The sequence below is a fragment of the Mesoplodon mirus genome (genome assembly GCF_964341445.2).
Source record: "Mesoplodon mirus genome assembly, chromosome: 8".
NCBI classification, from domain to species: domain Eukaryota; kingdom Metazoa; phylum Chordata; class Mammalia; order Artiodactyla; family Ziphiidae; genus Mesoplodon; species Mesoplodon mirus.
In genome coordinates, this window is record NC_138984.1 from 45,664,757 (window position 1) to 45,691,634 (window position 26,878).

The window sequence follows — 26,878 nt, forward strand, 5'->3', positions numbered from 1 at the left end:
AAGCTAGTAGCTCCATGAGAGCAACAAGCTAATCCATATGCCAGCTAATTTACCAAAAAGAACCAGGAAAAGAGACAGCTAAAGAGTCCTCCCAGGAACCTCAAACACTGGCCTCAAAAACTAACCCTGCAAAGGGACCTAAATTTAATGGATCAGACTGTGGAACAACTTATATCCCACATAATGTAAATAATGTAAAATGGTGAAGCTGATTTGTAAAACAGTTTTGTGATTCTTCAAAAAGTTAAACAGAGAGTTACCAAGTGACTCAGTAGTTCTGCTCCTAGGTATATAATTAGGTGAAATGAAAATAATGAAAAGAAATGAAGTACTGATACATGCTGCAGAATGAATGCTAAGTGAAAAGAAACCAGTCACAAAGCCCACATATTATATGATTCTATTTTTATGCAATATGCAGACTAGGCAAATTTACAGAGACAGAAATAGTAGGTTGCCTACGGTGTGGGGTGGGGCAGGCTGGGAGTAATGGGGAGTGACTGGTAATGGGGTGATGAAAATGTTCTAAAATTGACTGTGGTGATGGTGTGCAGCTCTGAGTATACTAAAAACCGCTGACCTGTGCACTTTAAATGGGTGAATTGCATAGTTTGTGAGTTATCTATTTCTCAATCTAGCTATTTAAATGAAATGTACAGATCTTACTTGGATACTGACTCAGACATACTTAAAAAGCCACTTACAGCAATTTTGTGAACATTCCCTGAGATGTGCTTTTGTGATGTGTACACTTGTTTTTGCATTAACTTTTTAAATATAAATCTTATGGAAGTATATCATGGAACTGGAAAACTCTAAATGCTAAGTGGTTAAAATGTAGAAATTTCACTACTTTAAGGTAATACAGGAGTCTTGCATTCTTTTCTACTAGCAATGGGACTGTGGTTAAAAAGTAGTTGTTATTTGACTCAGTATACACAGGCATAACACTGACAGAGTAATACCAGCTCTTCTTATCTGCCAAGGCTGTCATGAAAACTGTATTTACAAGTATAGTAGACAAGACCTTACCCGAAAGATATGGGACCAGATGATGTGAATGTAGAATTTTTCAGATTTCAGGCAGCTCATATTATATAAAATCCTGAGTGGGGTCTGTGAAATACCACCATAATCAAATCATTTCTCTAAACTTCTCTATGAGAAATACTCTAAGAAGGATCAAACAAGACTACAGAGAACCTCATATCAGTTCAGGTCATATTTGGCCACCAAATGAATTTTGAACTTAACATCATCAACAAAACCTTTTGACTTCTTATATCTATCTATCTCCGAACTGCAGACAGGGGGACTTATGCTGTAAAAATTCAAGTCCCAGCTCTGCTATAGCACCTGTGAAGAAAATATCTAGCTACTCTATAGGGCTGACAAGTGAAATGAGATGATGTATATATAGCAACTAAAACATGATGCAAATATAGCTTCATATTACCAGTCATTTAAAACGTAGAGCCTGTTAATATTTAACATTTTATGAACAGAAATAACATTAAAATAGAATTTTGGAATGTCAACATACAATAAAAACAAACAAAAAAACAACCACAAAACAAAACAAAAAACCACAAAAACAAAGTATAAAACCCTCCCCTATTCTCCAAGGCTTAAAGAGCACTTATCCAGCTGTAGTCTACTTTCCTAAATTTTCTCAGTTCCTTTTCTTCAGATTTTGACAACTGATGTATTATGTCTTTTCCCAAATCTGTGTTATTTGTATCCTGGACCTCTTCAGTGAAATTATTTTCTTCATCTGAATCAACACTTTCTTTTTCTTCTTCCATACTGACATCATCAGGAATTTCTTCAGCACTTTAACAATAACAGAATAAAATACAACAATTACTATTAAAAATATTTCTAAACAATAACTTTCCAATTTAAGGTATCTATGAAAAAACATAATCATGAACAAAATAAATGAAAATTCTTGTTATTGAATACACTTTAAAAATGGATTATTATAAAAGAACAGGTAAATTTATAAAACATGAAATTTTGAAACCCTTAAAACATTACCATGAAAGATCTCTGATATTTAGTTTCAATGAATTTTATTTATTTGACTTAGTAATCCTATATCCTTTAACTATAGGTCAGAGCTGAAATAAAGAGAAACACAGGGAAAGAATATTCTAATCAAGGATAACACAAACCATCCTGTTTCTCAAAACAGAGTATCTAAACATAGCTTATGAACTGCCTTACCTCTTGGTCTCCTTAGACAGCAGCAATGAATTTACAAACATGGAGCACAGGAAAGAAGCAGATGGCAGTACATGGGCTGGAGTGTGAAGAAGCTACAGTAAAACAGAAAAACAGGGTTTCATTTAAAAAGATGAAATGCCAAGGCTTTCATCAACAGTAGGCTCTCCCCACAGAAAAACCAAACCAAAGAACTCCCTACTTTTGGGGCTCCCTGATGGTGCAGTGGTAAACCAAACCAAAGAACTCCCTACTTTTGGGGCTCCCTGATGGTGCAGTGGTTAAGAATCTGCCTGCCAATGCAGGGGGACATGGGTTTGAGCCCTGGTCTGGGAAGATCCCACATGCCACAGAGCAACTAAGCCCATGCACCACAACTACTGAGCCCGCGTGCCACAACTACTGAAGCCCGTGCACCTAGAGCCTGTGCTCTGAAACAAGAGAAGCCACCTCAGTGAGAAGCCTGCACACTGCAATGAAGAGTGGCCCCCGCTCGCCACAACTAGAGAAAGCACGCGTGCAACAACAAAGACCCAACGCAGCCAATAAATAAATAAATAAATAAATAAAATTAATAATTAAAAAAATAGATTTAAAAAAAGAACTCCCTACTTTTATGCAAATAACGCCTCCCCCAAACCCATGTCAGGCTACAATAATCAGAAATTTTAAGTTTTAGGCCACTTAGTTTGGGAATTAAAGTTGCACAGTATATAGATTGGTTCAAGGTGGTGGAGTAGAAGGATGTGCGCTCACTCCCTCTTGCGAGAGCACCAGAATCACAACTAACTGCTGAACAATCATTGACAGGAAGACACTGGAACTCACCAAAAAAGATACCCCACATCCAAAGACAAAGGAGAAGCCAGTAGGAAGGGCGCAATCACAGTAAAATCAAATCCAGTAACTGTTGGGTGGATGACTCACAAACTGGAGAATACTTATACCACAGAAGTCCACCCACTGGAGAAGGTTCTGAGCCCCATGTCAGGCTTCCCAACCTGGGGGTCTGGCAACAGGAGGAGGAATTCCTAGAGAATCAGACTTTGAAGGCTAGTGGGATTTGACTGCAGAACTTCCACAGAACTGGGGGAAAAAGAGACTCCACTCTTGGAGGGCACACACAAAGTAGTGTGTGCATCAGGACCCAGGAGAAGGAGCAGTGGTTAGTCTCCTAACCCACTGGAGACTGAACCAGGCCTATCTGCTAGTGTTGGAGGGTCTCCTACAGAGGTGGGGGGTGGCTGTGGCTCACCGTGGGGACAAGGACACTGGCAGCAGAAATTCTGGGAAGTACTCCTTGGTGTGAGCCCTCCCAGAGTCTGCCATTAGCCCCACCAAAGAGCCTGGGTAGGCTCCAGTACTGGGTCGCCTCAGGCCAAACAACCAACAAGCAGATTAAAGTTTTACTGAGCTCCACCCACCATCATTCCCTCCCAGCAGGAAGCTTGCGCACAAACCTCTTAGATAGCCTCATCCACCAGAGGGCAGACAGCAGAAGCAAGAACTACAATTCTGCAGCCTGTGAAACAAAAACCACATTCATAGAAAGACAGACAAAATTAAAAGACACAGGACTTTGTACCAGATGAAGGAACAAGATAAAACTCCAGAAAAGCAACTAAATGAAGTGGAGATAGGCAACCTTCCAGAAAAAGAATTCAGAATAATGATAGTGAATATGATCAAGGACCTCAGAAAAAGAATGGAGGCAAAGATGGAGAAGATGCAAGAAATGTTTAGCAAAGACCTAGAAGAATTAAAGAACAAACAAACAGATGAACAATACAATAACTGAAATGAAAAATACACTAGAAGGAATCAATAGCAGAATAACTGAGGCAGAAGAACGGATAAGTGACCTGGAAGACAGAATGGTGGAATTCACTACCAGGGAATAGAATAAAGAAGAAAGAATGAAAAGAAATGAAGACAGCCTAAGAGACCTCTGGGACAACATTAAACGCAACAACATTCCCATTATAGGGGTCCCAGAAGGAGAAGAGAGAGAGAAAGGACCCAAGAAAGTATTTGGAGAGATCAGAGTTGAAAATTTCCCTAACATGGGAAAGGAAATAGCCACCCAAGTCCAGGAAGCGCAGAGAGTCCCAGGCAGGATAAACCCAAGGAGAAACATGCCAAGACACATAGTAATCAAATTGACAAAAATTAAAGACAAAGAAAAATTACTGAAAGCAACAAGGGAAAAATGACAACATACAAGGGAACTCCCATAAGGTTAACAGCTGATTTCTCAGCAGAAACTCTGCAAGACAGAAGGGAGTGGCATGATATATTTAAAGTGATGAAAGGGAAGAGCCTACAACCAAGACTACTCTACCTAGCAAGTATCTCATTTAGATTCAATGGAGAAATCAAAAGTTTTACAGACAAGCAAAAGCTAAGAGAATTCAGCACCACCAAACCAGCTCTACAACAAATGCTAAAGGAACTTCTCTAAGTGGGAAACACAAGAGAAGAAAAGGACCTACAGAAACAAACCCGTAACAATTAAATGGTCACAGGAACATACATATCAGTAATTACCTTAAACGTGAATGGATTAAATGCTCCAACCAAAAGACACAGGCTTGCTGAATGGATAAAAAAAAAGACCCATATATATGCTGTCTACAAGAGACCCACTTCAGACCTAGGGACACATACAGACTGAAAGTGAGGGGTTGGAAAAAGATATTCCATGCAAATGGAAATCACAAGAAAGCTGGAGTAGCAATACTCGTATCAGATAAAATAGACTTTAAAATAAAGAATGTTACAACAAAGAAGGACACTACATAATGACCAAGGGATCAATTCAAGAAGAAGATATAACAATTATATATGCACCTCAATACAAGAAGGCAACTGCTAACGGCTATAAAAGAGGAAATCGACAGTAACACAATAATAGTGGGGGATTGTAACACCTCACTTACACCAATGGACAGATCATCCAGACAGAAAATTAATAAGGAAACACAGCTTTAAATGACACAATAGACCAGAGAGATTTAATTGAAATTTATAGGACATTCCATCCAAAAACAGCAGATTACACTTTCTTCTCAAGTGCACATGGAACATTCTCCAGGATAGATTACATCTTGGGTCACAAATCAAGCCCCAGTAAATTTAAGAAAACTGAAATCATATCAAGCATCTTTTCCGACCACAACACTATGAGATTAGAAATCAATACAGGCAAAAAGACGTAAAAAACGCAAACACATGGAGGCTAAACAATACGTTACCAAGAGAACACTGAAGAAATCAAAGAGGAAATTAAAAAATACCTGGAGACAAATGACAATGAAAACATGACAATCCAAAACCTATGAGGTGCAGCAAAAGCAGTTCTAAGAGGGAAGTTTATAGCAATACAAGCCTACCTCAAGAAACAAGAATCTCAAATAAACAATCTAACCTTACACCTAAAGGAACCAGAGAAAGAAGAACCAATAAAACCCAAAGTTAGCAGAAGCTAATAAACCATAAAGATCAGAGCAGAAATAAATGAAATAGAAACAAAGAAAACAGTAGCAGAGCTCAATAAAACTAGAAGCTGGTTCTTTGAGAAGATAAACAAAATTGATAAACCTTTAGCCAGACTCATCAAGAAAAAGAGGGAGTTTTTAAAAATACCAATTGATGGGTCCCACCCCAGGGATTCTGATTTGATCGGTCTAGAGTGCAGCCTAGGCTTTTTAAAAAAAAATTTTTTTTCCTTATTTTTAAAAACTCCTTGTGAGATTCCAACATGCAGTCAAGTATGGCAGCCCATGTTCTGAGGGATGCTTATACTCGCATACACACACAAGCATCACTGTTGTCACTGGCCACAGTGACTGTCCTCTGCAGAATCTCTTGAACCACAAGCAAAGCTGACAAAAAAAAAAAAAAAAGGAAAGAAAAAGTAAAACAGGGAGAGGACTCAATAAAATTAGAAATGAAAAAGGAGAAATTACAATGGACACTGCAGGAATACAAAGCATCATAAGAGACTACTACAAGCAAGTCTATGCCAATAAAACAGACAACCTGAAAGAAATGGACAAATTCTTAGAAAGGTATAACCTTCCAAGACTGAATCAGGAAGAAATAGAAAATATGAACAGACCAATCACAAGTAATGAAATTGAAACTGTGATTAAAAATCTTCCAACAAACAAAAGTCCAGGACCAGATGGCTTCACAGGTGAATTCTATCACACATTTAGAGAGGAGCTAACACCCATCCTTCTCAAACTCTTCCAAAAAATTGCAGAGGAAGGAACACTCTCAAACTCATTCTACGAGGCCACCATCACCCTGATACCAAAACCAAAGATAATACAAAAAAAGAAAATTACAGACCAATAGCACTGATGAACATAGATGCAAAACTCCTCAACAAAATACTAGCAAACACAATCCAACAACACATTAAAAGGATCATACACCATGATCAAGTGGGGTTTATTCCAGGAATGCAAGGATTCTTCAATATATGCAAATCAACCAATGTGATATACCATATTAACAAACTGAAGAAGAAAAACCATATGATCATCTCAATAGACGCAGAAAAAGCTTTTGACAAAATTCAACACCCATTTATGATAAAAACTCTCCAGAAAGTGGGCATAGAGGGAACCTACCTCAACATAATAAAGGCCATATACGACAAACCCACAGCAAACATCATTCTCAAGGGTGAAAAACTGAAAGCATTTCTTCTAAGATCAGGGACAAGACAAGGATGTCCACTCTCAGCACTATTATTCAACATAGTTTTGGAAGTCCTAGCCATGGCAATCAGAGAAGAAAAAGAAATAAAATGAATCGAAACTGGAAAAGAAGAAGTAAAACTGTCACTGTCTGTAGATGACATGATACTATACATAGAGAATCTTAAAGATGCCACCAGAAAAGTACTAGAGCTAATCAATGAATCTGGTAAAGTTGCAGGATACAAAATTAATGCACCGAAATCTCTTGCATTCCTATACACCAATAATGAAAGATCAGAAAGAGAAATTAAGGAAACAATCCCATTTACCATTGCAACAAAAAGAATAAAATACCTAGGAATAAACCTACCTAAGGAGGTAAAAGACCTGTACTCAGAAAACTATAAGACACTGATGAAACAAATCAAAGATGACACAAACAGATGGAGAGATATACCACGTTCTTGGATTGGAAGAATCAGTATTGTGAAAATGACTATACTACCCAAAGCAATCTACAGATTCAATGCAATCCCTATAAAATTACCAGTGGCATTTTTTTTTACAGAACTAGAACAAAATATATGAAAATTTGTATGGAGACACAAAAGACCCCGAATAGCCAAAGCAGTCTTGAGGGAAAATAATGGAGCTGGAGGAATCAGACTCCCTGACTTCAGACTACACTACAAAGCTACAGTAATCAAGACAATATGGTACTGGCACAAAAACAGAAATACAGATCAATGGAACAGGATAGAAAGCCCAGAGATAAACCCACGCACCCATGGTCAACTAATCTATGACACAGGAGGCAAGGATATACAATAGAGAAAAGACAGTATCTTCAATAAGTGGTGCTGGGAAAACTGGACAGCTACATGTAAAAGAATGAAATTAGAACACTCCCTAACACCATACACAAAAATAAACTCAAAATGGATTAGAGACCTTAATGTAAGACCGGACACTATAAACTCTTAGAGGAAAACATAGGAAGAACACTCTTTGACACAAATCACAGCAAGACCGTTTTTGATCCACCTCCTAGAGTAATGGAAATAAAAACAAAAATAAACAAATGGGACCTAATGAAACTTACGAGCTTTTGCAAAGCAAAGGAAACTACAAACAAGACAAAAAGACAACCCTCAGAATGGGAGAAAATATTTGCAAATGAATCATCGGACAAAGGATTAATCTCCAAAATATAAACAGCTCGTGCAGCTCAATATTAAAAAAACAACAACCCAATGCAAAAAATGGGCCGAAGACCTAAATAAACACTTCTCCAAAGAAGACATACAGATGGCCAAGAAGCACATGAAAGGCTGCTCAACATCACTCATTATTAGAGAAATGCAAATCAAAAGTACAATGAGGTATCACCTCACACCAGTTAGAATGGGCATCATAAGAAAATCTACAAACAACAAATGCTTGAGAGTGTGTGGAGAAAAGGGAACCCTCTTGCACTGTTGGTGGGAATGTAAATTGATACAGCCACTATGGAGAACAGCATGGAGGTTCCTTCAAAAACTAAACATTGAACTACCATATGACCCAGCAATCCCACTACTGGGTATATACCCAGAGAAAACCGTAATTCAAAAAGACACATGCACCCCAATGTGCATTGCAGCACTATTTACAAAAGCCAGGTCATGGAAGTAACCTAAATGCCCATCGACAGACGAATAGATAAAGAAGATGTGGTACAAATATACAATGGAACATTACTCAGCCATAAAAAGGAACAAAACTGGATCATTTGTAGAGATGTGGATAGACCTAGAGACTGTCATACAGAGTGAAGTAAGTCAGAAAGAGAAAAACAAATATCGTATATTAACACATGTATGTGGAACCTAGAGGAATGGTACAGATGAACCAGTTTGCAGGGCAGAAATAGAGACACAGATGTAGAGAACAAAGGTAGGGAAACCAAGGGGGAAAGTGGCAGAGGGTGGTGGTGGTGGTGGTGGGATTAACTGGGAGATTGGGATTGACATGTATACACTAATATGCATAAAATAGATAACTAATAAGAACCTGCTATATAAAAAAATAAATAAAATCCAAAAATTCAAAAAAAATTGCACAATGTATAAATGATTATTTAAAAATTAGTTGTTACAGATTGACTGTATAAATAAACTCTAACTTAAGGAACTTTATTGTGTTTAACCCATTTCATATTGGTATAAGCAATTAATTTACACTATTAATATTATAATAAACTTATGTTTCACACTAATAAGTAATTAATAATTACTTACCTCACTAATTGCAGGTATGTTTTCTGTTAAGGGTAGTTGTACCAGTTCATTCTCCAAAGCTTCATTTAACTTGTCATCCTGCTGTTGCTGCCTGTGCTTTCCCAATATGAAATAAAATGGGGTTGTTGGAAGAGTTTCTTCTGCTAATAGCTGTAAGGATTTAAGACAAAGGGAAATAAATTACTTCACTAAAAAGGAGGAACTGCCTTTGAGGCAATAAGAAGTATCACAGTCATAACATGTCCGATGGAGGGAACTATAGAAATTATCTAGTATGATTCTTTCAGTTCACAGGTAAAGCAACTGAGGGCAGTCAATTTACTATGGGAAAAGCTAACAGCAGACACTTCGGTGACAGAACAAAATGTGCATCCACCACTACTTAGTCCCCCAATCCTACAAAAACGGCAGCAAACAGGTTTTCAAAAGAGCATAAATCCACAGTAATAAAGACACTGTGTGATGTGGAAAGTGAAAAGCAGTTTGAATGGTGGTAGCTAACTTAGTAGACCTGAGAAAGCAGGATTCTAAGCTGGTGGTGAAGAAAGCTAAAAGCATCCCAATTTATACTGCAGAATTCCGCAAACACTCAAGAATTGGTACTAATAGTAACAGTACCTCCTCTGTAAAAGGCTAAAAAAAAAAAAAAAGAAAGAAACCAGTTAGCCTGTTTGAAGGTCTATTTAGAGAGCATTCAGGTTTCCAGATCTCCTCCTCAGCCCCAGCAGAGGGCTGACAGTATGTTCCTTGAAGAGCAAAATAAAGTGTGTCTTTAGAAAGGATGGCTTGGTGTGTGGCAGCGTGGAGGTGCCCTCACAGCTGAAGGCAGTTGTGTTCCATAGAGGGTGCTTCTCAGAACACTGGCAGCCAGGTTGACATCCTTTAGGCAAGAATTTGGAAGAATTTTATCTGGACAATTTGACCAATCTAAGAGAAAAAGTCCTCAAAATAATGATTTTGGAGATTTTCTCATAATAGCTCAGGCAGACAGTGGAGGCCAGAGGTCAAGTTCCACCTAGGTAGAAAACCTCCAAATGGTGATTTTGCTCACCTTTAAATAAGAGCAGACAGCCAAGAGTCATGAGACTTTGATGAAAATCTCCAAAACAGACTGGAAATAAAAACCTAATGGAAATGAACCATGTTAAGAGAGAGAAAAAAAATAGAGGATCAGATGAAAAGAGGAGGAAACCTCTCAGACAACAGGAAGAAAACAGGAGAAAAAATAAGAATATTAGCACCATTCTAGAAGGTCCAGCCGTAAATAGCAGTTCTAGAGAAAATGAAGGCAAAGAAAGAATTAATTCTTCTCCTTAGACAGTTTTTTGATTAAAACCCTCGAAGGGGGCTCTACATTTAACTCAGGAAAAGTCAAAGTCTTTTCATTAGAGCCTGTTTTGACTGCTTTATTTAAGAAGGCAAACTGCACTCCACACTCCCTTTCCCACCATTCCTCCTTCCATAATTCTTATTGCCTTCTAAAATACTATACATTTCACTTACTTGATGTTTATTATCTGTGCCTTCCTGTTAGACTATAAACACCACTAGTTTATAGACTTCACTCTTTTGCTCACTGATATATCCCAAATGTCTAGAACATATAGTAATCATCAACAAAAAAATGTTAAACGAATTCAATGAATTTCCAGAGAGAAATAAACAAGTCAGGATACAGATAAAGTATAAGACAGTATCTTCAAAGTTCTAAGACAAAATGATTTTCAATCTAGAACTCTACCCAACCAACCAATCCAATGGGAGAGAATAAAAGCATGTCCAAACATGCAATGTCTTAAATTTACTTCCCATGCACCAATAGGATGTGCTTTACCAAAGCAAAGGAGTGACCAAAGAAGGAGAAAAACTACAGGATCTATTACAGTAGATGTGAATAAACCCCCAGAATGGTGGCAAATGTAGATCCTAAGATGATTACTGTGCAGCACGTTTACAGGGCAATCAGTTCGAAAGAAGCAGGTCAGAGGCTCTTGAAAATATTTCTTCAGAACCCCAAAGAATACCTAATATGTCTGAAAATAATGAGAGAGGAGTTATAGGGTAGAGTTTAGGGGTGAATTAGGTGAGAAGTAAATAGGAAACTGAGCAAATGAAAAAAGAAGGCAATCATTAACTCCAGAGAAAAGAAGCTGGTCACAAAAGGAAAAACAACCTGTTTATTACTAGGTGGCTCAGCTATGAATTGTGTTTACATGTTTAAAGATGAACAGTGACCTGACCAATTTAAGATTTATCTATACTGGAAAAATTAGGGGACAGAAAATATGCGGGGGTATGTAATGTATATGGCGGGAGTGGTATGAAAGAAACTTCAACTTCAATAGATCAGAGTTAACAAATAATACCTAGATCTGAAAAATCCAAAATTAGCAATATAAACATGTTTCTTAGAGATATGGAGGTAAATAAAAACTTCAACTCAAAGAGTTGAGAGTATCTTTGTGGGTAATGGCAGTGGTGGTGATGTTCAAGTTTTCCCCAAGAAGTCTTGTAGAACTATTTGATTCTTTAAATCACAAGCGTATGTTACTGATACTACAAACTGAGACTACATTTTCAAAGAGCACTCTGACATCAAACGAAGCAAGTAGTTTCTAAGTATGTAATTTTAATTCCACTTTAGGGCAGGTAAAACATTTTTCTCATAGCTGAGCTCTAAAAGAGAACCTTATCTTTGCAGGGAGGCAATGTGCACGATCTGCACCACGAGTGACCGGAACATACCTGTTTGCTTGTTGGTGTGAGCTTCTCTTCTGGAGACTGTGTACTGAATGTCAATAAACTCTGAAAAGAGAGGTCAATTAATGATGCAAAATATAAACTGTAGAGTGCAAATCTAAATGTTAAAGTTAGAAAATGATGTTGACTTTTCATCTTGATATAAATATATCTGCTCACAGAAAAGTAATAAAAGATTTAAAACGTATTTAATAACTGCTGTGACAGTTGTAAGATTGTCCTCAAAGATCATTTTTAAGAATTGGTAATGAAATAAAATTCAACTGATGGGTCAAACTTAAGCCACTGATTTCTTTATGGTAAATCAAATACTAAAATTAAAAAAGAGCCATTCTAATAAATACAATTTAAAGTATTCTAGTTATCTTCTAGGTCACATCTTTTTTGGTGTCACGGAGTGAATGAATGCAAGCAATACTTAGCCCCAAAGGTGTGGGCTAATATACTCCCACCAGTAATATGACTGTACAGAGCACATGAGACGATTTGGCAGGGGAGTGGGAGGGGAGAGAAGGAGTAACCCTTTAATAAAACTATTCCACTTGCCCTGGGCTATTACTCTCAAATATTAAAGCAACTGAAAATCACACATACGAAATGACCGCCTTTTCTGAGGTGGATGGTTACCTGTGATTTTGTTAGGAAGTAAAACTGCGATCTGTTCAGCCACTGGTAAGCTTCTGAGGTGAATGATTCAGGGACATCTCGTGGAACAAACACTCCCCACTGGACTTCCTCTCTGGAGATATTTTTTTGAATATACAATGGCCTTGGCTCGCTAGGTCTAAACACAAACACTAGAGAAAAAACAAACAAACAGACAACAACATTTTGCCTGCAAAGGTTAGTTTCAGCCTCAGATTGGCACACCACACTCATCCTGGGACTTACCCCACTGAGTAAATTGATCAGGTCATGATTATTTTAGGCTTTGGGTCAACAAATATCTACTTGATGCTTACTATGTGCCAAGCCGGTTAGGAATGAGGGCTTTGAAGATGAAAAACAGAAACAAAAATTTCTGCTTCTGAGAGCAGGGTCAACTGCAGAAAACAGACACCAAAATACTGTGGCAGTATTTTGTCTTAAGCACTAGAATAGAGATCTGTAGAAAGAGCTTCAAGATCATAGAGGAATGATAAAATCGCCTTGGGGGATTTAGGAATGCTTCAAAGGGGCAAGATCTCTCTTGGATTTTGAAGGCTGAGTAGCAAATGACACGTTGAAAAATGAGGGATGTGCTGGAGCTGGAACTCAAGAAAGGAAGGACAGTGGTCAGGCAAATGGCTTCAAATGGACATCTGATTTGAAGGCAAGTGTAAATCAAATTATATTAAAGGTGTTAAAAAAGAAAATTTAGGTGATAGACTTCTTCTGTCAAAGAATGGTCTGTACTTACAGTCTGAACCCACGGAAGACTGAGAGACTGCAGCAATATTCTCTGAATTGGGATCAGGTTCCATAACTCTCACATTTAATTTTGCACTCCACTCCACTGGGGGAAAAAAAGTGATTCACTTCTAAGAAGAGATTTACCAAAAGCTTTCTTAAGCTTGTTATTTAAACTAGGTACTCAATATTTATTGGGACAATCAATTCTATTATTTTTAGGAAGAGGGATTTTACCATTCCAGATAATACATGGGGAACACACTGACATAATCTGTGGAAGTCTGCACTAAAACGAGGGGCAAGAAGCAGAAAACCAAAGTATTGATACTTCTTCCACATGCTACGAAATGGTTATTACAGTGCAACTTCTGTCTGGTGCTTTTCCACTACTGCTAAATGTGGGCAAAATGTTAACCAGAATCACTGCAGGGAATATTTAAAAAAATGTTATCACACACATTATTACAAAGTAACCACAATGTCTTCCAAACATATACTTGAATGAGTAAAATGCCACAAAGTTCACATTTGTTAGGAGGATTGTGATAGGCTACATTCAAATTTAATGCTGTCAGGAACACTGCAGGTTAATATGCATTATGAACTATCAGAAACCTTCCTCAAATTGTTATGAGGATGGATAATATGTAGGGCAACAAAATCATACACTGAAGACACTGGAAAAAGGTGAGGATAATGGAAGATGATTTGCTGACAATTAGGCAGTTTATAAATACAGTTGACCCTTGAATAACATGGATTTGAACTGTGAGGGTCCACATGCATGTGGATTTTAAAATAGCAAGTACTACCAATAACTGCTCAATCCAAGGTTGGCTGACTCCACAGAGGGCTGACTCTCTAATTTATAAGTGAATTTTTGACTGCGCAGAGGGTCGGCGACCCTAACGCCTGCATCGCTCAAGGGTCAACTGTAATCAAAGTCTATTATTACAGGCATAGCACTCCAAAGTTTGGTGGTACAATGTACCACGTAAAAAATTATATATTCTCTGGGTAAAGATATGAAGATATCATCCAGAAGTCCTAAAATGCCGAAGATTAGTTAATGTCCACTTCCTATGTGCTTTGTCATCACTTTATAGCAAAAAATATCTTACATGCACAACTGAGCAGATTCCAACAGCACAGAATGCCATTTTCAGTGGCACCAAGAAGATACTTGGAACAAGTCAATCTCCCAAAGCAAAGGTGCCTAGATTAAAACAAGGAAGTTAACAACAGTCAGTTCTAGCACACGTAGTTGCAAACAGGACTGCAGACTTCCTGTACAGTACTAGCTTCGTGCAATGCAAATTTTTAGATAGACATGTACGTTTCTGTTCGTAATTATTCTGCAGGAAAGTAAGGAGCACAACAGGAAAGGTTTATTTAGCTATTTTGTTTCTCTAGGAAAACAGATTTGATGACCAATTCTTTTCTCTAATATGCTGTACGGTACAATAATCGACACATATAGAGAAAATGTATGTGAAACATACCAAGTTATTTAACAAAAACTCTTTTTTATGCTTCTTTGTCTCAAGAGGAAAATCTGCAATATGAATTCTGAAGAAAGTTTTACAAAGTAAATTCAGAATTAGACATGTTGGGAATTAGAAACAGCCATTTCCCATTCTGTCCTCAAATGCCCAAGTTACCGGAAATAAAATGGAAGATACTACTGTTACATTCCCTTGCCATTATTACAAACAGTGAAGTTTGAGCATAACATCGCTTTTATGAAAATACAGAGAAAATAAACATTGTTTGGATCTACTGAGGCTTATATATAGCTTCTATTATTGTGTAGTACAACCATGAAAAGTAATGCACATGGTTCATAAACCCAGTAGCTTAGCTTAGCTTAGCTTCCCAGTACTTTGGTTAGCTGCTGGCACCACTGACCCACAGGATACCTCTGGAGAAAGCATACGTTAATTACTAAAGTTTATGTAGAAAGACTTGTTTGAATTAAAAAAAAAAGAAACAAACCCAGTACTTCATACTCCCCCAATTATTTACCTACCTTATTTTCCCAGCTCGTTGACAAAATGTACATTTAAGTTCCCATGTCTCCGAATCCCATATTGTAACTATTTCCTCAAAACTAACTGCTAGTAAAGAGCCATCTTCGGAGAAACAGCAGTTAGTTGCTTGGTACTTGTGATAACTACCCACAAAGTCACAGGTCCAGCCAACAGCTTTTTCTGTGAAAATACAGACCATAGAAATAGTACAAATGCCAGATAATATTTTAGGGAATTTATAAGAAATATGGATTAAGAAACAAGGAAACACAACAAAAAACCTCCTCTCCAAAATTTTAGTTACAAATCATTGACTGATTTGAAATTTGTGTCCCTTCCAAGAGACCTTGACCTTCCTCGAGTGGAACAGTAAAGGGACTACTGCAAAAGCCCTTTTTACTGTACCCTCACAGACTGGAATAATTAGCACACGATTAATCAAGAATGTCATAAAATAAGTAAAGATTTGGGAGAAAAGGCATGTAAAAATGTAATCTCAAATCTTTTGAAATTGGGCAATATCCTATAGAATTAAACAAAGTAGAAAATGTCCTCCCAGAATGGATACAATTCATGAGAGATAAATATATCAGTTCTTAAAACTGTGCACTACATATAGACATACTATATTTAAGTAACTTACTGTATATATCAGAATCATCTGTTAATATCCACACTTTGAAGTGACCATCTTTACTTGCTGTAACCAAGGTGGGGTTTTCAGATTTTTCTGCCTTACAGAAACAGAGAGCTGTGATGTGGTCTTCATGTGGCATGTTAACCTTTGTATTGAGAACAAACCTAGTAGGAAGGAAACCAATTTATTTTTATACCAGGGCAATATGATATACTATCATATGAGTATTAAGAATTCCTTACATATTGCACATTTTACAATAGCATCTTTAAGAATGAGCAACTGATATATTATCACCTAGCATGACAAACAATTGAGTGTTCTGTCACTGATGGCCACAGGATGCAAAGAGTTCTAACACATTACCTCTGGCCTCGTGTAACGTACATAACAGAGATGATTATAAACAGTGTCAGCTTACTGGTACAGAATGAGTATAAAATAGGGGTCATCAAAAAATGATACTTGAAAGGCTACTATACTAAACTGCAGGGAAATTGTGTAGAACACAGATACCTCACTCTTTTGAAAATAAGCAAAAAAGGAAATGGCTATGAAAGCCCTTATTTGTGGCAAGACGGTACAGAAAGAACATTACCTATTTCACTGCCCTGGTCAATACTTAATATTTAAAGTCACCCAAACTACCTCTCAAAGCTTGTTTCTGGCTCGACAGGACGCTGCTGTGAATGAAAGATTATCTTGTGAAGATTCACAAGGCAATGGGCACGAAAGCACTAAGCCCAGTTCTTGACAAGCAAGGACTTGATAAATTGCTATTACAGCCATGGTATGGGAAACTAGTGGGCTCCTTATCTAATCAAGTCTACACCACACCACACCTCTACCACCTACCACTGCCATTTTCCCAAAGAAGGTAATATAACACTAATAAAAGAGCTAAGGCACTAAGACCTTTGCATTCTAATCCTGGATTTGCCTGGGAGTAGGTATGTGTTCTTGGGGGTGTCACTTCTCCATGTTTCCTTATTTATGCAATGAGGTGACTCATAATTTGGAGAACACCAATGCTTTCTCAGAGCAGAAAGCATAAAGGCTTTATTAGAGGAATAACACCTCCTTCATTTCTCTTAATATAAATTTATCAAAATGAAACATCGTAAAGACCAACAATTGAAGAAACTAGAAAGTCAAATAATTTCCTGCTCTGAAATTAATGTCTATATAGGTAGTATTACCCTTGTGTTTTCTTATTATATGTCCACAATTTCATTTGCAATTCAAGCTCAGTTTCCTTTTCTTGACGTTGTTCCACCGTTGCAAGCCAATTACCATAGCAGCCAAATGCAGCCTTTGTTAGCTCAATTTGGATCAGACCGTAATCATTGATATATTCTTGCTGTATAATATCTAACTGATGGGTTAAAAAAAAATCCAAAATTCTTATTAATGTAAATACATACATGTTAAAGCATTCAGGGAATGGCAATTAACCACATCATAGATACCTTCTGGAATCTACAGTAACAGATTTTTAGGTAAAGAGAAAAATGAACTAATCATTACTTACAGACATCAAAATTGCCACTGAAAACATGGAGCATATTGTATAATACCAACTTGGTGGTGATGATTCTTCAGTGACCTTAAATTTTAGTAACGACTGTGCTCCATTTATATGATACAGCAGAACTTTAGGTTACAGTAATGCTTTTCTTTTGTGTCTAAGAACAAACAGCTTTACATAAAATCTCAAAACTAGATTCCACATCACTAGAAACAAGGAGAGCAAAAATGAAACCTACAATTTTTAAGAAGTGAAAAAAGCACAACATTGTAAATAGGCCAGCATTTTCTTTATAATTGTTTCTTTTATTGTGTCCTCATCGATTTACTAAAAATGTATTAAGTGCCTACTATTTCCAGGCACTGTACTAGAAATGTACAAAGACCAATAAATTTCCTTTCTTTGAGAGGTTTAAAGGTGTTGGAGAGAAAGAGATAAAGTGTTACAGTGGCTGTGACAGAAATCTGTAAAGGGTACTGTGGGGCACTAAAGAAAAAGTGGAAATTCTGGATTGCATTTACCAGGATTATAGGAAGTGTTCCTCTTTAATCTACACTGAAGATTTTATCTTCAGCATGTACATATGATACTGTTTCACCACAAAGCAGAGACAGGTCTGTATTGTTAATCCGTATGCTCACTGCCTATCCTTATGACTCAAAGGCACAGATGTGTGCGACAGTTAACTTAGAGTGTAGTCTTGAACAGAATAGAATAGACAGAGCGCACACAACAGTGCCAACTGGCTTACATGCAGACTTCATCTGCAACGGTGGCCTCATTAGAATCATGCTATAAACAACTGATAATACTATGTTCAAATAACATAGGCACAGGATCTTGTTTTAGAAGCTATACAATAAGTTACTTGACCCCAGTGATGCTATAAAGATATTTCATTAGTTTTAAGGCTAGTTAACAGATCAAAAATCTTACATTGTATAACTGTTTATCGCTTTGGAGAGAATAAAACTGCAAGTGGCCAGGTTTCCCATTCAAAACCAAAGCTTTAGTTCTTGGGTCAATCATCAAACCGGTTAAGATATTTCTGTCTGTAAAAGAAGTGAGGAACAATAGCTGAAATCAGGCAAATATTCACTTTTTAAAATGTACACAATTCCACATCCACTGAGATCTGCGATACCTTTCACTAGGCCTTGAATTACTGCGGACGCCTCAAGGTTTCGGTGAATGATTATAATCTCTGTGGGTAAAATAAATAAATAAATAAACAAACAAACATCTAAACATAAATAGGTCAAACCTTCAAGGTTTAAAAAAAAAAAGGTGAATTTATATCATTCTGAAATATACCAGAATACAAAACAATTGAGTATGTTCAATTTGTTGGACTGTTACTGGAAAATTAGGAATATATTTTGTGATTTAACAGAAAAACTAGGGGTGGGAATGAGGGCTTTTTCTGTTGGAGTCTCTAAGTTTTCTGCTGTGACTATGAATACATTAGAAGTGTTAATACAGAAACTTATATGCCCCAAAAGAGAGGGTTGTTTACTTTGAAATGAGTCACTGCACTGATGGATTGCTCAGTTATGCTCTCTTTTGAAGGGAAAGGAGACAATGGGCACGGGATTTACATCCAAGCTGAGGTGTAACAGGATGACCAAATGCTGGGGAGGAATCAAAAGACTGCTCCATTTCTGTCAGAATCCACAGGACTCCCACACCGAGACAATGGCTGTACCAAAGGAAAACCTCAGAGCATTCTTTCGAGAATGCCATTATATTGTGAAAACCTCCTTTAATCCCCCAATCATTCCACATGAAAAGATTTTTAAGTGTAAGTGGCACAACAATAACCAAATACACTTAGCCCTACACTTTCATAAAAACAACTCTGGAAATGTATTCAGGTGGCATCTTGGGGCAAGAGAGGTGGAGCAAAGAGGAGAAATGGAAGAGAAAAAAATGCTCGTTAAATCCTATGCTACTCTTAGTTTGAGGTCTCTTATTTTCCATCCCCTACAGATGCTACCTAATTTAAGACATTACACAAACTGTTATTTCCTCATGACAACAAATTGGGACTTACTGTTATCGGAGTGTGAAGTACAGAAGAGATCCCCTGCTGGAGACACTGAGATATGTTCAATAGTAGCTCCTAAACGCGGGAGGAACTCCTTATTCTTCTCTGCTGCCTCTCGCCACTCTACGAGGACAGACTCACGGCCACCACTCAGCAGACTGCTGCCTTCTCATCCACACAAAGAAATGAAAAGGACAGTGTTTGGGGGAAAAAACAGGAAGATATAATCGATGTTTTGATTTTTCCTATGTTAGAGAAATAAACTATTTAAAAAAACATGCAAACAAGTGTCTTTATATCTTTTAATATACTTGCAAGACAAAAGATTTAAAGATCACTGGTTCAGGGATTTTTCCTTTCCAGTAACATGTGACTACTTTGTTGCTGACAAATTCTTCTGCCAATAACTAGAAAAACTGGATGAAACAAACATCCTCCAGGCCCAGCTGGCTTCACCAGTAAACTTTTCCAAACATTTAAGGAAGAAATAAACCAGTTTTACACTCTTCCAGGTAACAAAAAAGAAAGTACACTTCCCAATTCGTTTTGGAGACCAGCATAATTCTGCACCCAAACTAGCACATCATTAAGAAAAGTACAAGCCAATTTCATAACAGATGAAAACTACCAAATGAAGTATCAGCAAGCTGAACCCAGTGATATATTAAAAAGATAAGACATCACTGCAGGGTAAAATTTATTGTAAGCATGTGAGGTTATCTTAACATTTGAAAAATAAACCAATGTAATGAACTCTACTTACAGAAAAAAGGGAAATAGATCATCAGTATCTTAACAGATGCAGAAAAAGTAAAAGATAGAATTCTAGACCCATAATAAAAACTCTCAGTAACCTAGGAATTGATGAGACCTTTAAAATTTCATCAAGAATACTTAAGATAATCTATAGCAAATATTTTAGTGGTAAAACACTGAAAACTTTCCCCCTGTGTTGGGAACACCAATACCACTTTTATCCAACATTAACTTGAGGTCCTAGAGCACTGAAATAAGAAAGGCTTAAGAATCAGAAAGAAGTAAATAATAAATTAGATGCTCACAGACAGCATGATTGCGTTCAAAGCAGAGCCCAAACAGTTTATACTGTTAACATTTGCCTTAACTTATAAACAGTTCTCAAAAACCCTATAATTTGTCGTTCATTTACACAGACAACTAATTTTCTTCTATTAACTCTCTCATACCTACACATTCACTGACAACCATGTACTATATTACTTCTCACAAATACTCACATGATTTAAAAAATAACATCAAGAATTCAACTCTCTTAATAGCCAAGATGATCTGCAGTACTTCCTATATGAAAGCCACGGCTCACAGTAGAGGCACTTGGTATTCTCTTTTTTTAGTGCCAACTAATCTAACTACTCCTTGTTCCCCAAACCCCACCTGAGAAGGCCAATCCTGAATGTCCCAGGACTTAAGGGTAATAAGTAAGGCCATCACAGAAAGCTGTGACTAATAACTAGTGTGAGAGGAGGTGGACAAGATAGGTAAGGGAACAAAATAGAGAAAAGTCACAGTGACAATATACATCAACGGGTCTTGGCCTTTGGGCAGGGGCCACAGCAGAGAAAAAGAAACTGATGAGGAAGGGCAGAAGAAACCACCTTAGGTCAGGAGAGAATAACAACACTGCCTGAAACACTACAGACCTATGTACACACAATGCCACAAACATACTCATTTGTATTTTTGGTGGGGAGGAGGGTGAAGATAAGAGTAGCCGATGTCTTTTATCCATAGGGTTAACACCCTCTTCAGTCTTCTGTTCTTCGTTCCCATATGTCACAGCTGTACTCCTGTTGTACTACTCTAAGTGTGTCAGGTTGGGTCCCACCCCCATATACCAGTCACTGATCCCCAAAATCAAAAGCACAAGTAGGCTGAAGATGCCTCCTGCTTCCTGAGGCTCCACTGAGTTAAACCCAAGTAAGCCTGTAGGAATCTAGAGCAAATGGTACTAAGACTTGTCCTGCCAGTCTCTGGGAAGACGTACAGGAAGAAGAACCACTTTCTCCAGGCACGTAAACTTCTGGAGAATCTAGCACCTCCCCTCCCCCACCCCCTTAAGGACCAGTCAAAATGTACTGACATAATTTTCACCACATACGTGTGACGATGCTAACGGTAACCAAAGACAAAATGTACTTCTCCAAATTTCTGCTGAAGGTCATCCTATTTCTAAGGAGGTATTTTTACGCATTATAGCCACTCTCATGCAGCTTAAATGGAACAAAGATCTGAATTAACTTAAAAGAGTGAATGTGGCGATCTTACAGTTAAAAACAAACTTTCAAATTAGACCTAGGTCCAAATCCCACTTACGAGACATGTGACCTTAGGCAAGTTAGTTCTCAACTACAAATTTCACTTCCATCATCTGTAAAATGAGAATATGATGCCTGTTTTCAGAGTCAAGGATTAAATGAGATAATGGATATAAAGCATCAGCAGAGTCATTTGCTCCTGATATACTGTAGCTATACTTATGGACAACAAGCACTTAGCTATGTGCACATACATTGAAAAAGGAAAAGGAATATAATTTAAATAGGTTTATATTAACAAGAGACTTTATGACAGGTGTACACTTTGATACTCTGAAGAGCTTTGAAAACTTAAGCATATGGCATTGTGCTGAGCAAAGTCCAAAACACAGGGGTGATATACATGTGCTTAAAAAAATTCATCTGGCCCATGCAATTCTAAATCTTTCAAACTATAAGTACAGTGAATTAAAATACTTGGTTCACATACTTTAAAAATTCATTTTAAGTCTTAAACTTGTACTTACCTGTCGCTGAAAAAGCCAAATCCATAACCAAATCATGGTGCCAATGTAAACATGTGTATGTGTATTTCTTTTCATCATCAAAATTCCTCCTATTGGAGAAAACCAAAATTCTTAATTTGGCCAAAGGCGTATGTTTATCAAGTTTACTGGTCTTAATGTGCAAAAAGTACTTTCTATTTCTAAACCAGTCACTTCTGCAAACAATAGGCCATCATAGTATTCTACTAGTTCAATATTCATTGTGACTCTCTCCTTTTTACTTAAAGGCTGACAAAAAGTTCTCTTCAATTAAGTGATTAAGGACAAAATGGACTTACTCCTAGGGACAAGTGTTGAAGTCCTAAAATAGTAAGTCTATGCAATGAAGAGCACAGTAATAAAAGAAAGGGAGGACGCCAAGAAAGCATCATCTCTACTATCAGCTGTCGCTTTTCAGTTCTATCCTTTTCCCTGCACCCAGGTATACCCCTTTTCTGCAGGACTAATCTAAAATAAATAAATGATTGCCAAGCTCTTCAAGAGTTAACTGACCAAAGACGGATTTTGCCATCCCTGTGACCAGTTGCTATGCAGTCTTCCTTCGGGTGACACGCTACACATGTAAAATTGTTCTTAGCATGTTTCTTATTTCTTGATGATGATAAAGTAAACCTAGAAGAAAAATATTTTCCCTTGATTATGAAAGGTTTGGTAAATGATGTAGTTAGGCAAAATGGAGGTCCCACCCTTATCAACCCAAACTGGTGAGCTCTCAGAATTCACTGAACATAAATGCACGATTTTTAAGAAAAATCATGACCAAGAATCAAGAATTTTGTTTTGTAAACATGTATTAATACACAATATAAACTTCATGTGAATAACATTCTACCATAATAACTTGTCTATGGAGGCCACTGAGAGTGAAATAGAGAACAGACAGTTCTTTTTATGGTTTTCTGCCTGGGAAAAGTTTGTTTGAATTTCTTGTTAAAGCTAAGTTTTTAGCATGAAGTATGGACAAGCCTGATATATTGTATCTGAGACAACTGGCTAATGTGTCCAAAGATGTCAGGATCCTTATACTGCAAAGGAAAACAAATGTTAATCTTGGCAGGGTAAAAGGGGAGAGGGGACAGTGTCATGTGAAGAGTGACTACTCATGCTTAGCCCTAGTTTCTTTAAATACATTACCTCATTCATCCTTACAACTCTATTAGGTAGAAATTATCGCCATTTAAACTACATGTTAATTTGAAGTGCAGTGAGGTTCAATGGACTAATTTGACTCTTTTTTTTTTTTTTTTTTTTCAGTATGCAGGCCTCTCACCGTTGTGGCCTCTCCCGTTGCGGAGCACAGGCTCCGGACGCACAGGCTCAGCGGCTATGGCTCACAGGCCCAGCCGCTCCGCGGCATGTGGGATCTTCCCAGACCGGGGCACAAACCCGTGTCCCCTGCATCGGCAGGCGGACTCTCAACCACTGCGCCACCAGGGAAGCCCTAATTTGACTCATTTTAAACCCAGATTATAGCAAAGCCTATATTCATTCCTACAGCCATAAAATGACAATGTGGATCACCTAGGGAAAACTTTTCAAACCACATCCAATTTTGACGGCAAGTATACACAGCAGAATCTAAGTGTGGAAGTGGTTTTGAGGGGAAAAGCTCCCTAGGATTTTGTGACTAACGATTTTAACCCACTGTGGGTTAAAAACTCTACCTCATCTTGTGGTTTCACAATTACCTGTAACATGAAACAGCTTTGGGTCACAAGTATAAGGACAAATAAAATTATAATGAACTCTTGAGTAAATAAAATAAAGCTATCAAAAAGGAATTCTTACCTTGATGTTGTTTTCTTTTTGAAAAAATAAACAGACAAGTAAAAGTCCCGTACTGCAGCAACATACTCTCCCTGGTATTTCAAAGAGAAGGTAACATTCACAAAAATAGTCAACACCCTTTAAGAAGAAATATTATCATGAAAGTTAACACGGGAACAATAAACTTTTTGCAGATGGAGAGTATATTAGTATGCAATGATATACTGGGTTGGCCAAAGAGTTCATTCGGGTTTTTCCGTAAGATGTTACAGAAAAACCCAAATGAACTCTTTGGCCAACCCATATTACAGTTTAACTATGGAAAGGATACTCCTACATTTACAATAATCATAGAAAATTAAAAGATGAAAGTAGGTCTTAAATCCTAAAACTAGACTAAGTATAATGATTAAATTTTTCTATTAAGGCATAATTTATACACCACAGAATGCAATGTTTGACATGTGTATAACCATGTAACTACCATCACAATCAAGATTTAGGACATTTTCTTCGCCTCAGGAATGCTCCGTTGTTCCTCTCTCCAGTCATTCCCCCAGTGCTCCCACCCCTGTCAGCAACTATTGATTTCTGTCACTGTAGCTTACTTCTCTGCCTTTTCTATAACAGAATACAACCAGAATAGTAAATACATTTCATGTCTGGACTGTAGCTCAAGATCACCTTTTTGAGATTCACCCACGCTCTTATGTGTATCATTAGTTCCTTTTTATTGTGAAGCAGCATCCCAGTGAATGCATATGTATCATAAATTGTTTACTCTCTTACTGATGAACACTTGGGTTATTTCCATTTTGGAGCTATTATGCGTATTAATTATTCTTGTGCATGTCATTCTGTGGTCGTGTTTTCATTTCTCTACCTAGGAGCGGAACTGCTGGGTCACAGTAAAGTAAGTAAAGGCATATGTTTAACTTTGCCCCATATCTTTCCACCACTCAGTACTGGCATTCTTTAATTTTATCTGTTCTAGTGGACGTGAAGTGGTATCTCACTGTGGTTTTAATTTGTATTTAACTGACGACTATGATGCTAAAGAATAATGATGTTTATATTGTTCAAGTGTTTTCTCTACTCTAAGAAATTAAACCTTTTCAGAACAAAGCCAAGATAATGCTACAAAACTTAAGACTAAAGAAACATGCTACCACAGTGATATATAGGGGCTTTTGATGGTACTTGACTTCAATAACTTATGTGATTATTAACAAGGGATGGCTAAATAAGTCATGGTATGAACATCATACAGTCAATATTTCTGATGAATATTTAAGTACACACTCATGCTGCAGTGTTAAGTGAAGAAAAAAGGATAAAACCCTCAGATAATTATTTGATTTGAGAAAAGTTATTTTATACATTTAGGAAAAAGTCTAGAAAAAATTCCTCAAATATTACCACTGGTGAGATTTAATTTCTTCACTATATTTTTCTGTAATTTCAAAATTTTCTATAAGGGCATGTTATTTACAGACATGGAAGTCATATTTTCAAAAGACATACATATCTATAATCAAAGCATTTAAGTGGCTTCTACATGGTACAGGCTAAGAAGTACAGTACAAATGCCAAAACATTGATTTTTGGGGGGACAATTATAGAGTTTACAAGAGCAAAAAGACACAATCTACAAAATTAGGGTAGTCCTAAAAAAATCTATACTACAAACACATGCTAAAGTAGTAAGACAGATTTCTTAGTTACTAACAAAAATATTGTAACTCAAGGCAATATTAAATCACTATAACATAAAATTCTCAGAGGAAAGACTGCAGGAAAGAGATTTTATGTACAAAAAAGAAAACCAACAAAGCAAATTTTACCTCATTTCCAAAGGCAATGCACTTGGGTGACTGGTTTATATAATCCAAAACAAAGGAGAGCTCCTTAGCGTCTATTTCCTGACTTGATGATTTTGGTAGTTTCACTGAAACCAGCTGAAATACATCTAGCCAAAGGCAGGTATATTAATATAAAGCTTCTCTAGAGAAAGTGAAGATGTGCATTTGTTCATATAAAACTGTTAATTAGTACTCCAAAGTTAATTTGATGCTAAGATCATAATTCTAGGCTATCTGAACAAGTTGTACTCTTCATTTGAATATACAAGTTTTAACTGGAGGGCTAATTCCACAACTCATACACACACACACGCTTCATATATGTAGAAATATAAAACAATTTGTTTTACTGGTGCATATTGCTTTCCAAAGTACTGAGATGAAAAAAAAGAAACAAAAAAACCCCCAGAGTACTGAGATGAGCTTTAAGATGGAGATGGAATATGATACATTGGTGAACTGAGCAGCCAAAAGCAACAAACCATCTGAGAGCTTTCAGAAATGCTATGGGCTTGCCACACATTCACAGAATAAATCTCCTTTTCTGTAGAACTGGCATGCTCTTCTCTTTGCATTCCATTTAAAAAATTTCTCCTTAAGGGGAAATAGCTATATTTCACTATGCTATTTCCTTATCCTCCTAGACTTTATAATACACTGTAATACACTGATCTACCATTTTTTGTTTTCCAGCCTGCTTATTATATACTCTGAACTCAATTCTTCTAGGCTTTTCAGTCATCTCAAACTTTACATGCCTAAATTCTGAACTCTTATT

General features: G+C 37.1%; 1 protein-coding gene across 1 annotated transcript in view; it reads right to left on the bottom strand.

Moving 5' to 3' along the window:
- Window positions 1-1,462: 1,462 nt before the first annotated feature.
- Window positions 1,463-26,878, bottom strand: part of WDR75 (WD repeat domain 75) — a 40,914-nt gene continuing 15,498 nt past the window's right edge. The window contains exons 5-21 of the mRNA XM_082631284.1: window positions 26,083-26,207; window positions 24,260-24,330; window positions 22,964-23,083; window positions 22,433-22,521; window positions 19,618-19,776; window positions 18,709-18,768; window positions 18,501-18,616; window positions 17,236-17,411; window positions 16,043-16,200; window positions 15,399-15,579; window positions 14,491-14,585; window positions 13,377-13,472; window positions 12,605-12,774; window positions 11,963-12,022; window positions 9,218-9,367; window positions 2,230-2,321; window positions 1,463-1,833 (exon numbers count right to left, since the gene is read on the bottom strand). Coding sequence (XP_082487410.1) covers window positions 1,629-1,833; window positions 2,230-2,321; window positions 9,218-9,367; window positions 11,963-12,022; window positions 12,605-12,774; window positions 13,377-13,472; window positions 14,491-14,585; window positions 15,399-15,579; window positions 16,043-16,200; window positions 17,236-17,411; window positions 18,501-18,616; window positions 18,709-18,768; window positions 19,618-19,776; window positions 22,433-22,521; window positions 22,964-23,083; window positions 24,260-24,330; window positions 26,083-26,207 — 2,123 coding nt within the window. The 3' untranslated portion in view covers window positions 1,463-1,628. The remainder of the gene's footprint in view (window positions 1,834-2,229; window positions 2,322-9,217; window positions 9,368-11,962; window positions 12,023-12,604; window positions 12,775-13,376; window positions 13,473-14,490; window positions 14,586-15,398; window positions 15,580-16,042; window positions 16,201-17,235; window positions 17,412-18,500; window positions 18,617-18,708; window positions 18,769-19,617; window positions 19,777-22,432; window positions 22,522-22,963; window positions 23,084-24,259; window positions 24,331-26,082; window positions 26,208-26,878) is intronic.